Genomic DNA, 16,690 nt, shown 5'->3' on the forward strand with positions numbered 1-16,690 from the left:
AAGCATTTAAGTAACAAACTCAACGCTTCAAACAATTAATTTACTTCTCCCTTATATACCTAGGTACAATTGTGGTACCTATGTTTAATAATTAATTTGTAATTTGTATACTGAACAACGAACATCTCCCGAATGAAACATTTGGCCTGCAGGAGTTCGGTTTTCATTTTACAGTCAATCAGCGCATATAAATCTTGTAACTTGTACATATTTTGGTGTCACTAAATGCAGAAAAAACTTAACCATCGCAATTTTGAAATATAGTCGTCTAACTGCATTTAAAAGCCATGATAAATAAAATATACGAGTACAACACGCACACGATGGCGATACCATTGCCATGACCCACATTCACACATGCTATCTATTAATTGTCTCGTGCATTGTTTATTTGGATCTCTTTATCAGCTTAACGATTATTTATCGAGTAATCTGGGTTATTGTAGTGATGCGACGGTACTGAACTGTCTGACTGACGTGTGACGTTTTTGTTTTATCTGTGTTTTTCGTTGTTGTTGTTGTTCATGTTGGCTACTTTTCGGTCTTTTACCGTCTTCATATGGTTATATTTATTTTTCTAACTTATTATGTTGTCTTTCTTTTAAACTAATTTTTAAATTTATCGACATGTCTTCATTAGAAACACTCCTAAGTATATCAGTCTACTTCAGAAATCATAATTATTGTCCTAAGAATTTGTTTTATACAAAAATAACTTTTTGGCTGCTTATCTTATTTTTGTCATTCTTCAGTTTAAACACAGTGTTTAAACGACTAACAATTACAGTTTAAAATTGAAAGGAATTTTATCTTGGAATGTATAAGAATTTTATCAGAAGTAACACATCTAACAAATTGCATATGTTCTAAGCCCTATCCATCAACTCGTCCCATACAAGACATATGTAGAAATATGTAGGAAAGTAATTTCCTTACTTCATTAGTGGCGATTATCTATGTGCATCTTCCTATTAAAAATAAGCACCAAACCTTTAACTGTGACCTATATTTAATTATAAACCCACCTGCCCGTTTCGCCTCACGTAACTCTGCAGCTCTGGCACGAAACTACTAAAGCCGGCTACTCACGTACCTGCCGCAGGGGCAATATTGGAATAATCTCGGCTGGTCGGCGGTCGGACCAATTTCAGCTGTTCAATTGCCCCTGCTTGCCTAGATACACATCACAAGTAAGGAGCCAATTAAGGGTGCTAATTCCAATATTGCCCCTGTTGCAGGTAGGTGAATAGCCGGTTTAACTCTGGCAAGTATGAAGTAACGCCACTAATACATAATAGAGAGAACAATTAACGAATACGATTCGCCTCACACTCCTCCATTGTTTTATATTGTCGTTTATTCAAGTCATTCGATTTTCTGTGCTAATTTCATGCGACCTTCACGATGCATTGTGTTTATGATTAACTGTGACATTGTTAGTGAAATTTTATATTTTACGCGTTCTTTTATAAGCTTTGATACTTTCTATAAATAACACGGCATCGAGTTGCTATCTCGACGTGTTTATTGCATATTTGTGACGCATAAATAGCTTTGAGATAGTTAGAAACGAGAAAAACTGGCGATTAAAGATAACCATTAATTGATAGCGTCTAACCCATTTGTCGAAACCAGTATCTGGTGAATACCGGATCTGTAGTTTCTAATATAGTATGGAGAAGGTGAAGGCATTCACCTGTTATTTAGTTATTTACTCCACAGGTCATCAGCCTCTTATAAATTGCGATAATGCTGTATTTGCAGCGAGCGTGGGCGGACGATCGATGTTCAGATTGTGGTTGAGTGTGAACTGTGAACATGGGTTTAGATAAACTGACATGTGTTCCCGCTTTATGTCTTTCTATATGACTGCCTCGTTCGTATGGCACCGTACTAGTACTTCATAGACCGGGAGATACTGACACAAAATTTCGAGTCATTTGTAACAGGATGGCGGTTCTACAGGGGTCTTAGTACGCAATGATAAAAAGAAAAATGATGGTGTGATCGCTGGTATCGGTGGTTTAGTCGCGTGGGCGTTAGCCGAACTCGTCGGAAAAATAGCGAAAGTCAAACGATTTGTAACACAAAAATTTTAGTATTTACCGATAGCCCATAAAAAAGAAGTAGGCGGTAGTGTCATGCCATACTTTTCCGGTGTGACTTACAGCCCGCCATACCGACGCGAATATGTTGATTTAAATAAAACAATTATTCAACCATTTGTACCAGGCTAACTTTTGTACAGGTAACCATCGTCGTGCAGCCATTTACGAAAATCGCCATGCCATACTTTTTGGACGATTCCAAATGGTCGCCATACCGCCGAAAATCTGCAAAAAAAATTTATTTCGCCAAACTTTTTGTACCAGTATTGCATTTGGATTTTTGGAGAGTATTTGATAAAATGTGACCATTATTATATTTGCCATACTTCTAGTAGGGGGAAAAAGTCCTGTCATACTTGAAAAATTAATTTAGTATTAATTTATATAAGTGAAGATTTCCAACACCTAGATCTTTGAAATTTTGTATTTATATTCTTTGATCCTCAAACTTCCAGGAAAAATAAGTGCCATACTGTTACAAATCGTTTAACTTTCGCTATTTTCCGACGAGTTCGACTAACGCCCACGCGACTAAGCCGCCGGTACCAGCGTTCACACCATCATTTTTCTTTTTGTCATTGCGTACTAAGAACCCTGTAGAACCGCCATCCTGTTACAAATGACTCGAAATTTTGTGTCAGTATCTCCCGGTCTATCATCTTTTATGAAGATTGACTTGAAAATTCAATTGCATCTTCAACTTTCTTACTTTCTTTCCAGCGTATGAAAGTTCATTATAGTTTGAGCAATAATATTATACTAAAACCAATAGTAACAAAATGACCATAAAAATGACTTATCATATAATTAACCATTCGCCATTGCATTACGTCTAAAAATACAAAACATAAGTTAGCATTGAAAAAAACCTAGATATCTACAATTCAAAACTGAGGTAAAGTTCGTCGCCAGGTTAAATTGTCTGTTGTTGACAAGCCGGCTTTTTATTGAAGATATTTAAAACGTTACGTGGGTGGATAAGTTTATATTCTTCATTACTTAATCTTTCTTTTAAAAATAGGATAAATGTTTACTTAAAATATTTTTGTTATGATTCTATAAATATTAAAAATGCGAAAGATTGTGGGTATGGATAGTTAGACTATATACTTTTACGAAAAAACTACTCGACGGATTAGGATGGACCTGTACCGTACCTAATATAGGTTATACATCAGACTAACACAAGAAATACTTGACTTTGCCCGTGGGTTCGTCCGCGGACCAGATCGAAATTCATAAATTGTAGTAAAAAAAGTTATCCAATCATATCATCTCACAGCTCTCCAATAACGTTAGCTGGATTATCAGTTCAATTTCTTAAATATTAATTTATTTAGAAAACAAAAATACAGAATGTAAATATACACAGACTAAAAATTTATTTTGAAAAAAAAAAATACATATTCTAGATAACCAATCAACTAATTGATCATACAAAGATACTATATTATTTCCATAACACGTTACATATTCCACCAAGCAAAACCTACAATAATTGTAGACGGCAAAAAGTCATTAACGTTATTTATACTCGCTTATTTATTCGGCACATCTGCGTATACAAAAAGATCTGCTTCTATTTAAATAATTGCGTTACCTGACATAGCCTTACTTAATATACAAAAATACGAGTCGAAGTGAGCGTTCATTTAAATTTGTAATAGCTCACGTGCGAAGCCACGGTGGAGAACAACAGTATTTTATTCAATTCCTGACCCATTATTATAATGTCTTACGTAAGTATCGTCTTTATATTCACATGAAGAATTATAGTTTCGATTTTGGTTGTGGTTTGGACCAAATATTGTGGTAAGCAGACGAAATGATTGAGCTGTATGCAGTTTTGTAAAATAGCTCCCTCGTGGACAGCGTTTCACCTATACCCATATGAAAGCGTGTCATCATTTTTTCACACTAGATTTGTTTTCCTCTATTATAAATATATCTAAATTGCATAAATGCAAACTTAAACTCCACAAATGTATTTATTCAAGTAGACTTCTTTTAGAGGCGCATTCGAATCATCAAAATAGGATCGGAAAGCAGTTTCTACAGAGAAGATTCGGCAATACTGTATGTGTCACTGTAGTTGTTCTTTGAAAATGATACAAAATTTGTGATTTGAAAAATATATGACGTCTATTCATTAATACTATCGTAGGCTCTCTGAACATTTTCGCCAAAAGATTTAAATTTAATCCTACAAAACAATAAACTAATTGTATAAAAATTTAAAACTTTCGGCTTTCTATGAAGCTTGGTTATAAATATAATTGTTTTCATGTTAGTTATCAATAATGTAGCGTATTGATAAACATATAGTGCTTATATTATATTAAATTATAAGAAAGTAAACATGTTGCACTTATCAATAATAAATATTCATAGCTATTGAAATTTTCAATAGGAATTGAACTTTAACCATCCTTTTATTGCATTGATAATGTATATCGTTGTTCTTTTTTATTGATTTTCATATTATATAATGTATAATTAGCATTACATTGTTTTGCTACTTATTAATTGACATCTGAGGTCGCGGTGCACCCCAGGGTAATGAACTCGGGCCACTGTTATATAAATGATATAGCGTTGAGTCGCTGAACGATCACTGTAGGGGGTACAGCCTACGTTATTTATCTAGATGAAATTCAACTTATGTGTAATTCATGTCTTTACTTATTAAAACGAATTGTTTACAATATCAGTTAATAATAAACGCAGTAAGTTGTTGCAGTTATTATTCTATCAAATAACGTTATCAGGAGCTGTCACTAAACAATTATAATGTTCTATCTTAAACATTAATTACTCAATGTTTTAGGTTACCTACAGCGTCCAATGATCTGTAAGTTAAAGCCTAGTACTTATTGCGTGGAGATAAGAGCGTATTTCGCATAGCAATGAAATTGTTTACTTTGTGTGCTATCGTTCTCGATCTATGAAATTAATGCAAAAACGCATCTAATGAAGCTAACAATGCACAAGGATAAAATACTGTGTAATTATGGTCTATTGAACAGAAATATTCTGAGCAGAAATGACGATAATGCTGCGGTACTTTTAATTGACATTCAATGTTTTTTTATTTAATACTTATTAGTTTATGGATTGAATTGCAAATCATCTTGTTATTTGTTGATTAATCAATTATATTTATAAATTATTTTGAGGTGCATTATGTGAATAGTCAATAATTTTCCATTACGAACATTTTGTAAGCCAAGCTTTAATAATTTAAATTGTTATGTATTTTTGATAAGAGCTAATACAATATTATAGATTATAAGTGGAATTCGGTATAAAAATATACATATAGTATAATGGAAATAAAAATAGTCAAAACAAAGCTAGTGAACATTTACAATAATAACACGAAGGCATAGATAAGATTACGATAAAAATAATCTTATCGAAATGTATTTTTAGACTTAGTTTATAATTGTTTATCAATGTTTTCAAAGATGTAACGATAGAGGCCAGGTGTATATTGTAGTAGGTCTTATCATTACCAAAATACAAAACAATTTTAGTCCTGCAGGCCGTGGCTAATCTCAGAGAATATTATTTAGTGTTGAAAATTTTGTTCGTTGTCGTCGTCGTCGTTGGTAGGGTGAACAAATCCTTAGCAAAACATCATAAGCTTATGTCAATTAGTATCGAAAGCGTATTCTATTCCTTTGCGTTTTGACGTTTGTCTCGGCGCTCTGGTTAAGCTCATATATTGCCTTACGAAAACATTATACTAGTTGCCCATAGCCCATATGTGTTTTGTATTCCATTAGCCTATTATATTCTACCTGAATAACAAATATCAGCCAAAACGCGGTGTTTGTTTTTACACGAAAAATCAAGAAACATCTCTGTATTTATTAATTTATACAACTTTTTTGACATTGGTAGCTTCCCGTATTAGTAGAACCTTAGTAGAACAATCACTAATGACAATAATAAGAACATTATTTGCATACTATCCCAGAATAGCTTACTAAACATCTCTTGTCTTTACGTTACACATCGTAAAGACAAGAGTCTTGTTAACTATTAACACCAACATATTTGAATCCCTATGTTTTCCTAAATCTAGCTAAATCGAATTATAATTATTACAATCAATGTACCAGATACACGAACACGAGGCCCGTAAACGCTTTCCCAAATCGACTCACTTTACCCGTACAATGGTACCGAATACCGATCTACCGCACTCAAAGTAATCGCTTACCCGTTCCATCAATATTGTTGTGTCAGCCTTAGAATACACATACAACAACACATATATATGAAATATGTATTGGAACCTTACAATACATATTATATCATTATGTAGTGTGGTGTCAGCGGATTACGCAACAGCCTTCAGTCGACTCAAGGACGAGTTTTATTTGCGATCTTTATCACCTACATCGCGCATTTTTATGTTATCTATATCTATGAGTCATTGGTTCGATGGTCTGTCTGTCTGTATGTTTAGCAGGAAAAAGATCTTGTAGATTAAAAAAGAATAACGTTGAAAGTTGAAACCCTTGTTTCCAGAAATGTGACTTTCAGAATTTGTAAAGAATAAACTTATTAACAAGATTCTAAGTTATTCATTCAGTCTTATGAGACATGAAGGTAAACTAGCTACGTCACTTGAAGGTAATGTACTATGAGTGGCCCTCAAATGATCAGCTTTATCGATACTTGTAAAGACAGATGAATGAGCAGAACCTTCGGATAGGGATACACTTAGTAAAATGACAATTAAAAGGAGGTAGATCTTCTAAGTGTACTTGTATCTGGATCTTCCTTTCATATTTGAATTAAATATCTATGATCATATTATATCAAAGGAAAACCCGAAAACATTTGTTAGAGGTATTTGTTTTAATATTTCTGTAACAACTGTGTCAAACTCGTAATCAAACTAATAATCTTTGATCCATATTTGTCAAGGGCCACCAGGTTTCCAAGGCTTTAGCCTGTAATTAATTAATCAGCGTTGCAACTATATTGCAACTTATGCTGAGTGGCTACCTGACTTGGCTCCACTTTTCAGCTTCATTTTATTTTATTTTACTCTTTCATTTATTATACTTGTATTGTTTTGTTTCATGTTGTGTTGTTTTAATTTGAATTAAGTATTGTATTCTGTGTCAATTGTGTTTGTTATTAATTATTATTGTGGAGTCAAATAAATGATCTTTCTTTCTTTCTTTCTTTCTTTCTTAATTATCTTGGTAATTTTGAAATTATACAAATAATAAATTCATGTAGGTACCTAGTTAGTAGTTACCTACCTCACAAAATATGAATAATTCTATCATCAAATTATACCTAAGCTATCAGGTAATCACTATAATTATAGACACCTATGAAGTGATAAAAAGGAAAACAATTCCCACCTTTTTCAGTTAAATGCACCCATATCCGGTCAAATCTTGATCTTTAATTCGAATATTTATACAATCCTTGCCTTGACTTCTCTCTTAAACGAATCTTAAAGAGGGTGAATATTTTACAGTTTTGAATAAACCAACGAAATCACGTAAGATTTGTTAAAGAAATAAGATCTTGAATACACTTTATACGAAAAAATAGCATGCGTAAGCAATTTATAATAATTATAATAGTAGGTACTTTTCACCGTCGGCTTCGCTCGTGTTAACTTCAAGTTATTTCGTAATATATTTGACACTTTATAATTTAGGTTATTCTTGCTCTATTTAAAAGTAATTGCTTCCAGGAATTATCTAATTTTAACTTACCTTATGAATTATGATTCTTAACAGAATGATACTTTTGTAAACGATTCTATTTTAACTTTGATTCGCGTTATTTACATACAATTGTACTGTATACATAATTTAATATTTCAATCAATAAACTTTATGTCACCCAAATTATCATTCGTCGTATAAATCGGAAGTATTATTTCATCGCATTGCGTACAGTATTTTACGATTTGATGGCAATCTTGCTTACTCACAATTGTGTTCAGAATTGTGATGAATCGCTAAAGGCGGTTCAAGGCCGTCTTATACTCTTATCGCTACACATGAATAATGGACTATGTAAACATCTGAATATAAAACGGCTATACATTGTTATGTATACGGTAATTGATACTTGAATTAACATAGGATTATAAAGAGTGGATGGTGTACCAAATGTAGGAGTGTTTATGAGAGTATAAGTTAGTATAATTTATATTAATCGCGTCGCTTTCTTACTCTCCTTTTTATTATCGTCAAGTATAAAGCTCTAAATATCGTACATAGTCTATAAAGGAATAAGATTTTCAATTTGATTTTAAATGGACCTTTATTTTTTATCCAACGTCTAGTATCGGTCCATAACAATACGGCTCACGGTACAGCCCATCCTAACGCTCCGTGTTGTTGACAGGCATGAAAATGACCATGTCCACGAGCGCGACTATGAGCGCCCGCGTCCACAGGAAGGTAATCCGGGCGCCGCATAAGCGCGCGCACCCGGGCAAGTATCTCCACGCGGGCAAGATGGCGCACCCGGGCAAGATGGCACACCCAGACATGTCGGGCAAGAGCGCGCACCCGGGCAAGTTCGCGCATCTGGGCAAGTTCGGGAAGCTCGCGCATTACGCACACACGCACACGATCAGGCCGCCGGAGCCGTGCGAGAACAGCAACGACAGCGGGCTCGGCCCGGACCCCGTCAACAGGTGAGACATTCGCTTCTGGATGTTAACGCTTCGTCGGGATGTCTTCAATGTGGGTCTGTTATGCTAACTAATTGTGATGCTGCGTCGAATGATATTGCACGTTGAAGCCTTTTTGGAAATCTAACTATTAATACAATCCTTGACTTCAAGGATGTTGGATTGTCTGACATTATTAGTAAAAAAATGCACGTAAAATGAATACGTTTTTTAAACGTATGGGTAATTAAGAATATTCGCTTTGTGGAGTACCTAATACCTATTATGCAATGCCTTGTTACATGTTATGCTTCCGTTGTCGTTTGCATTGCTTTAACAAATTAAAACTGTACAGCAAATAATATAATACCTAACAACCGTACTGTCTCTTATAATTAAGAACAAACCATTTACACATAACACAACTAAATAATTAGCATGTTACTAATTGTATGTCAAATAATAACGACTAATATTTATATTAATTTAGACTTGTTTGACCAAGATCACATCAGTCCTCGTGCGCCACTTTAAAATTTAGGTATAGACTATAGTTTGCTTCGTGTCAACACTTTAGTTGCCATGACAACAAATGTTACGTAATGGAGCCTCCGAATTCCGCCAAAGGCATTTTTTTTGCGTTAGCTCTTGGCATACAGGTCAAAAATTGAATAAGTTTATTCGGCTTGTATAAAATATTGTAATTTATAAATTTTCTTACATCCATTCTAAAAGAAAAAAATCTCATTCAGGTTAATAATTCATACACAGTTACGATCTCGTGTTTATAACATAGATGTAGGTACCTAGGTTATTTACCCAAAACAGAAGACTAAATAACTGTACACATAGACTATTAATATAAGGCATAGATTAATGTTTAAATAGATAATATTTTATAGCGACCTTCGGTGTACCTAGAGATGCATGCATTCACGTAATTTTCAGTTTATCGCTCTGATATCTATGAGATGCAGTTTATATATAATTACTGTTTTATTATTTATTTATTATCTGTTGACAGACTGTTTGTTGTTTTAGGGGTACACGTGAATACTTTAATTGATTTAAAAACATAACGGTTATCTAATCGACACTGTTATAAAAGTGAAATATAGCACGTGATAATCTTTTAGGCCTGAACATAAAATTATGATCCTTAATTAAACAATTGAAAATAAAATGTATCTGTACTTATTTATTAAAAATAAAATGTATGTATGTACTTATTTACTTGAGGGGGGACTCCCGGATGGAACGAAGTTTTAAGTTAGAGACAGACAGACAGAGAAACGCACGCCGCACGGATTGCAACTATAGCAAAAAGTGTCTTTACAACTTTTCGTCTTAATTTATTCCTTTTAGCCCCCTTTCGCAACGCGCAATAAGGAACTTCGTTCCAATAAAAATAATATTTCTTACGTTTAAATAAAAAATAACTTAAATAAGTATTAATGCCATCAACGCCCATTCCAGTAAGACACAGGCGCTAATAAGAAACAAAAATGTCAACAATGTACAAAAAAGAATGTCATTTACGCGGAAACCGCAAACAATTAGCGCTTAATATCTGTGATATCGGTAATCGCATACGATTTGTAATTTTTAATGTCAATAAATGGTACAGGATACGTATAGAGAATACCGTATCAACGACTGGCATTTTAAGACTCACATACTACCTATATAATTAACGTATTTTGCAAAAAAAACCTACAAAATGAAAAATTAACAAAAATACTTTGTACAGAGGTCGACAGTCCATAATTGATGTAGTTATGTGATTCCGGCTTTGTCGGTTTATACCTACCCTAAATTTCTATCTCTAAAGTTACAGTCTGTGATATAAAAATGTCTCAAAAAATAATCCAAATAAATGGGCCTATTTAGGCGATATTTATCGGTCGTTATCTTTTGAGTCATTATAATCAGTAACAAATATATCAAATATAGTAAAACAAAACACATTATCTACCAACTTACCTTACCTAATCTCCATTATATTGGCGGCGACATCTATCATTTATTTAATGTTATCAAATTACGTAATATTATCAAAAGTATTTCATCTTCAAATATGGGAAGATAGTATTTATCATTGTTGAGATTGGATTCTAGTCTCTTTTGGGGAAAAGGATTTTATCAAATGAAAAATCTGTGATTATCGTTTTTGCTATCTCATTTAGCAGTAAATCTACTATTAGACGACAATATCTCTTTGAGTTTTCAATAGACATACCTATAGGTAGGTATTTAGATAGTCATTTAAAAATCTCGCAAGTTCAATACTTGAAGAAAAATGAAGTTTTAATATGAATGTCTTTTAATTTACCAGTTTTGATGTTATTTATTATACAAACAGATTGCGAAACTCCCAAAAATTATTAATTATATAACATATACATAAGACCTATAATTAGGATTTAATAGGATTAAGGAGTCGCGATTAGTTATATGATATATCCAATTATGTTAACACCTATATCTATTCTTGGAACATTTAGCATTATACCTATTTTTGGAACCATTTCTTTATCATATTGATTCCAATCATAAAACAAACAACAAACGAATTGATAACATTTGTAGTCTATTCAAAAAAATCAACAAGCCGTTCTTAGAAAATTGGGGTCAAATAGTTCAATGTGTATGAATCGAAACTGCGTAATTGTAATCATAAAACGTGTCATACAATTGTTTCAAATCATTAAATAGTTACAAAATGTTTGCATTGTGACTTCCGTTCTGGTATCAGGCGAGATAAGAGTGTCGCATCTGATAACCTATCAATATTGTCACTGTGATACGCTCTATTCATAGAACATGGTGTTCATTTAAATTACTGGTTAGTTGAAGAAGAAACGTAATTGATCATTAAGTAGGGACTTCTTTGAAATAACATGCAGTACATTCATTTGTAGTAATATCATTATCAGTAGTCCTATTTAATAGCAAATAAATTGATAGGTAGAAATTTAAATCTACAATCAAATGCAGTCTATGAAGCTGTCCATAATTCAGAAAAAAAAAACAAACAAATGTGACCGTAGTTAATAAAAAATTGCGAGTGGGTATAAAGCCAAATCACCAATCTACTTTTAGATGATACGTGTTATATTCAAGACCAAATAGGTATAAAAAATAAAATATCTATATGTAAAACTTGATGATATTTTCGAGGTTTCTGTCAGATCAAAAACATAAAACATTGAAATTGACTCGACAGAAAAAAAATCACGAAGTTACCTCTAATTTTCACACTTTTACGTTTTTGAGTGATAAAGTGATTTCAGGTTATATGGATAAATGCAAATATATGTCAATGTGTTCCAGTCTCGCGAATGACGCACGCAAATAAATCGCCTCCTGAGTGTCGCCCCAGCATTTGGTATTTTTGGCAGCTATCCTTGACGCGTTCAATTAAATCTATCTTTTAATAAATGCATAAATATGACAGACGGTCTATTGGACATTTTTGTTTTTACAACTTCTCACTATATAAAATTGAGTTGACCATATTTTTGACAAGACTGGTCCATAACATTAATTTTATTAAGTTCTCAAATTCCAAAACAGATAATTGTAAATTATTATTGAAAATTGAAAATATAATGTCAGAATTAAAATTAGACACTAATTATTCATGTTTACTTATTGTCCAAAATTGTAAAACAACAGAATAAGTAATGTAATGTTTTAGTACTTTGAACAAAACAAAACAAATTTTCCTTATGTGTATACCTCCAAAGAGGCTTATATACATATGCTTATACTACATAGTATAAAACAAAGTCGATTTCCCTGTCCCTATGTCCTTATGTCCCTATGTCCCTTTGTACGCTTAAATCTTTGAAACTACGCAACGGATTTTGATGCGGTTTTTTTTAATAGATAGAGTGATTCGAGAGGAAGGTTTATATATATAATAACATCCATTAAATAGTGGAGAAGTACTGTTATTTTTGAGGTTTCTAAAGTGATGTCGTAAAAAATTACATTTTTTCCGCTTACATTGCAAACGCAGGCTGAACCCTACGAGTTTTATCAAAATAATGTACTAAGTATTATACACATTGAAAAGGTCTATAGAAAAGTCCGCGATGGTATATGTCTATCTCTTATGGATAACCCACAATAACATTTTTTTGTCATTTACTTTTTACGAAAAATAATGGCTAATTTTCGATGCGATTTTAACCAATACAGCATTAATCCTTAACCAATTAAATACCTTGAATACATTGTTCGTTTAATATAGATCTATATGGCCCTTTACACCGTATGATTTAAGTGAATATTTTCGAAGATATTACAGAATTAAAAATTGCGGGACGTAGCGTTTGCGGCGGTACCGGCCGGCCGCCAGGCTATCTATACGAAGTCGGAGAGGGCCGCTATGTTTTTATATACAACGTTCACAGTTTTTCTGTAGTGTATTTAGTATCAGCATTGCACCCGTGCGAAGCCGGGGCGGGTCGCTAGTATGCTTATATAAATACAAAATTACATAAGTTGAATGCTTTACCAGAACAATAGGACACACACCTAAACAAATTCATATCACCATGGCAACCCACATCATTGTTTACGGCAAGAAGTACTGAATAAAAGTTCAGTAGAGTAAAATCTATAATAGGTAGCAATGAATCACGCGGCGGCTGCCGGCTTGCCAAAAGTACGTCACCACGTGCGGCGCCACGCTGCGCCCGCGCACAATTAATAAAGATAAACTGAACACATATTAGGTAACCGCGGAAGCTCTAGAATTTCATAGATTGTTGGATTTTTCGTAGATTATTTGGGTTGTTATAACAGGTTTTAGTAGAGACGGTTCTAATTAAGATGACGGCCAAATATTTTAACATTTGATTATAGCTTTTAAATGGCGTACCTAACTTTTTATTTGAAAACGATCTAAAATGTAACTTGTTTTGAAGATGCATCTAAGATATAATAAACAATTTTTTACGTAAATTGTTAATTCAAAATGTATTCTCAAAATTGAATATTTCTCATAGGTTTTTTTCAAGAGCGTCGACGGTAAGTTTTTTTGGTACCAATAACTGGTTATAAAAATCACGTTTTAGACATCCAAAGTAGTTATGCCATATTTTTTGGCTAATAAAGCGTATGAAATACGTAATGACTTGCCTTGACCTTTGGGATTTTAAGATATTGTTGGTGGTAATGGTGGTCTGTGACGTCTGATGTTTTCTTGGTCAATGTCTGAACGATTAACATATGTGTAGAATGTATTACACGATTTAATGGTCGATTAAAAACTAACCTTTTCAACTAACCATTCCATGTTCTCTTGTTGTTGATTGATGCCAAGTAACGTTAAAAATAGAAGCGCCTAAATTATATTTTTTCTGGCACCTGACGGCGCATGTATAAGTAGCGCGTTCTATATCCCCTAAATTTTTTGCATTCCTGCATTTAAAATGATGATTAAAATGACCTATAAATAAAGCATGTTTTGACATAATAAAAAATTTTGATACTCCCAAGATCTGCGACACGCTTTTGGCTTATAATTCATCCTTGACAGATAAAAATAAATTGCAACGATCTAAATTCGAAATTGTAACGGGTGTGCGCAGACTGTCGGACGCGCCGGAGGAATGGGATCAGCCAGATACAAAGCGTCGTCGTGAAAACGAGTCGGACGTTAAAATAGAGTGCGAAGATGCGAATGACGTGTACGCGTTCGCTCCGCCCGCGGCGCCCGCGCCCGCGCCGCTCGACGCTGCGCCCGCCGCCCTGCCTGTGCCCGCGTACGTTACACATACTGCTCTACCACGCTGTGTGCGAGCTTGTGGCCGTAGCCTTATACGCTTATGCTGCGGCCACAACCCCGCGCTATCAGTTGTTATCTAACCCCGCATGTTTCACTAAAATAACCAATTGTTCTAAATTCTAATAAATGTAATATGTATTTAAGGGGGCGCATAAAGCAAAATAACCAATCTTCTATTAGATGATACGTGTAATATGCAAGACCAAATCTAAAAAATAAAATATATATCAAACTAGATGATATGTTCAACGATTCTGTTTAATCAAAAACATAAAATATTAAAATTTACTCGATACAAAAAAAATCACCAAGTTAGCTCTAATTTTCACACTTTTACGTTTTCTACTTGACATGGTAATACTTATTATGATTTTTTTTTTCATAAACAATTATATTAAAACATTTGCAAGATATTTGTCAGAGCATTTTGTGTAATTACTTTTAGTTTTGGTTTTATCTGCGATAAACCACTTTTATCGTGACAAAATCAAACGTTTATCTCGAGAAAAAAAGAGCGCCAAAAGTGGTTATGTTTTTGATTAAACAGAATCGTTGAACATATCATCTAGTTTGATATATATTTTATTTTTTAGATTTGGTCTTGCATATTACACGTATCATCTAATAGAAGATTGGTTATTTTGCTTTATGCGCCCCCTTAAACAGAAATTATGTATGGCGGTGTGGTCTTAAAAACACGTCCGTTATCGCACTACGTGATATATCGACAGTCACAACATCTACAGCGATATAATATTAAACAAAATAAATCCCCAGCTATCTGCCTATCTAAAATTGAATGACACTGATCCGAACTCTGAACCTTAATTACGTAAATCGTTCGCCTAACAACGGGATCTACGAAATGGCGGGATGTCGTTTGATAAATCGATCGAACTCACACTTCACAGTTGTAATTGGGAGATTACTCGACTATCGTTCTCATCGAATAATGTATAGGTAATTTGTTTTCAGGATTCGAGCGGGGTGCAGCATATCTAGTCCAATAATAACCGACTCCAACAATAGGTTCCAAGAGCCGGCGTACCGGTCGTGCGGTAAACTGGGCAGCACTGGCAAGTTGGCCAGCAAGTACGCGGCGGAGGGCAAGCTTGGGGGCAAGTTGGGAGGCAAGCTGGGGGGTAAATACGGGGGCAAGCTGGCGCAGGCGCTCGCGCGGCGGAGAGCGCTGGCCTCCATGACGCACACGGGCCCGCCCGGCCTCGCCGCGCCGCTCACCAGCAAGTCCAAGGACGGCACGGTCGAGCTGCAGATACTCTGCCAGCCGGAGTCGCAGCACAGAGCGAGGTGAGATGCATTTTAAATGTTCAAATCGAACTAACTATGAAATTGTTCAAGCTATAACGATTAAAAGACCTTTGTTATGTCTAAAGTCCGTCATTTGTGCACTGAAAAAAAAAATATTTTACATATTTTAATTATTTAAAAGCTCGTCATACTAGTGTTCGAAATGTTAGAATCAATTCAAAGAACTAAAAAAAAATCTTGAATTTTTAAATCGATTGTCGATACACATATTTTGTAATTAGGTACGGTCAAAAATCTTTAAACGCGTCAATGGTTTAGTTTATGCAAATATACATATACTTATGCTAATAAAACAAGTTACAAATATAATTTAGTCACGTATCATTTGAAAACATATTAATTAATAATAGACATCATAATAAAGCCATAAATAACTTTAAAATAGATTTTAATACTACCAAATCCTTTCCAGATATCAGACTGAAGGGAGCAGAGGAGCAGTAAAGGACAATTCAGGGAATGGGTTTCCGATAGTGAAGCTAGTCGGTTATGATAAGCCAGCAGTTTTACAGGTAAATATGACTGCTTTTATTTTAGAAATACAACACAAAAAACTGTATACCCATACCCTTTTTTTTTAAGTGGGGAAATCTTGCATAGATACCCACGGCTTCCGGGGAAAGGGCCATGGGTTATATCGGATTCCTACCGACCAAAACCCCACTGTATTCCGTCAAGCCGCATCAACGACGGGGCCACGGGTATAGTATACCCATACCCTACACTTTACTCAACCTTATAGCAAGTTTCATATCCTCTGGATATGTAGTTCATTACTCAGTGAAAATG

The 16,690-nt window shown here is 34.1% G+C and overlaps 1 protein-coding gene across 5 annotated transcripts in view; it reads left to right on the forward strand.

The window, feature by feature from the left end:
• The window catches only part of NFAT (nuclear factor of activated T cells 3), an 87,682-nt gene that overhangs the window by 56,538 nt on the left and 14,454 nt on the right, over nt 1-16,690 (forward strand). For 3 of the 5 annotated variants that reach the window (XM_089708846.1, XM_089708856.1, XM_089708862.1), the window contains exons 2-5: nt 8,502-8,796; nt 14,376-14,549; nt 15,548-15,880; nt 16,314-16,413. In XM_089708846.1, the coding sequence (XP_089564972.1) occupies nt 8,502-8,796; nt 14,376-14,549; nt 15,548-15,880; nt 16,314-16,413 (902 nt within the window). The remainder of the gene's footprint in view (nt 1-8,501; nt 8,797-14,375; nt 14,550-15,547; nt 15,881-16,313; nt 16,414-16,690) is intronic. The other 2 variants (XM_089708868.1, XM_089708876.1) reach the window with 2 other exon arrangements.

The sequence above is a fragment of the Colias philodice genome, chromosome 2 (assembly GCF_061535455.1).
Source record: "Colias philodice isolate Cphi_HAF_F1 chromosome 2, ilColPhil1 Martin Lab GWU primary, whole genome shotgun sequence".
Taxonomy (NCBI): Eukaryota; Metazoa; Arthropoda; class Insecta; order Lepidoptera; family Pieridae; genus Colias; species Colias philodice.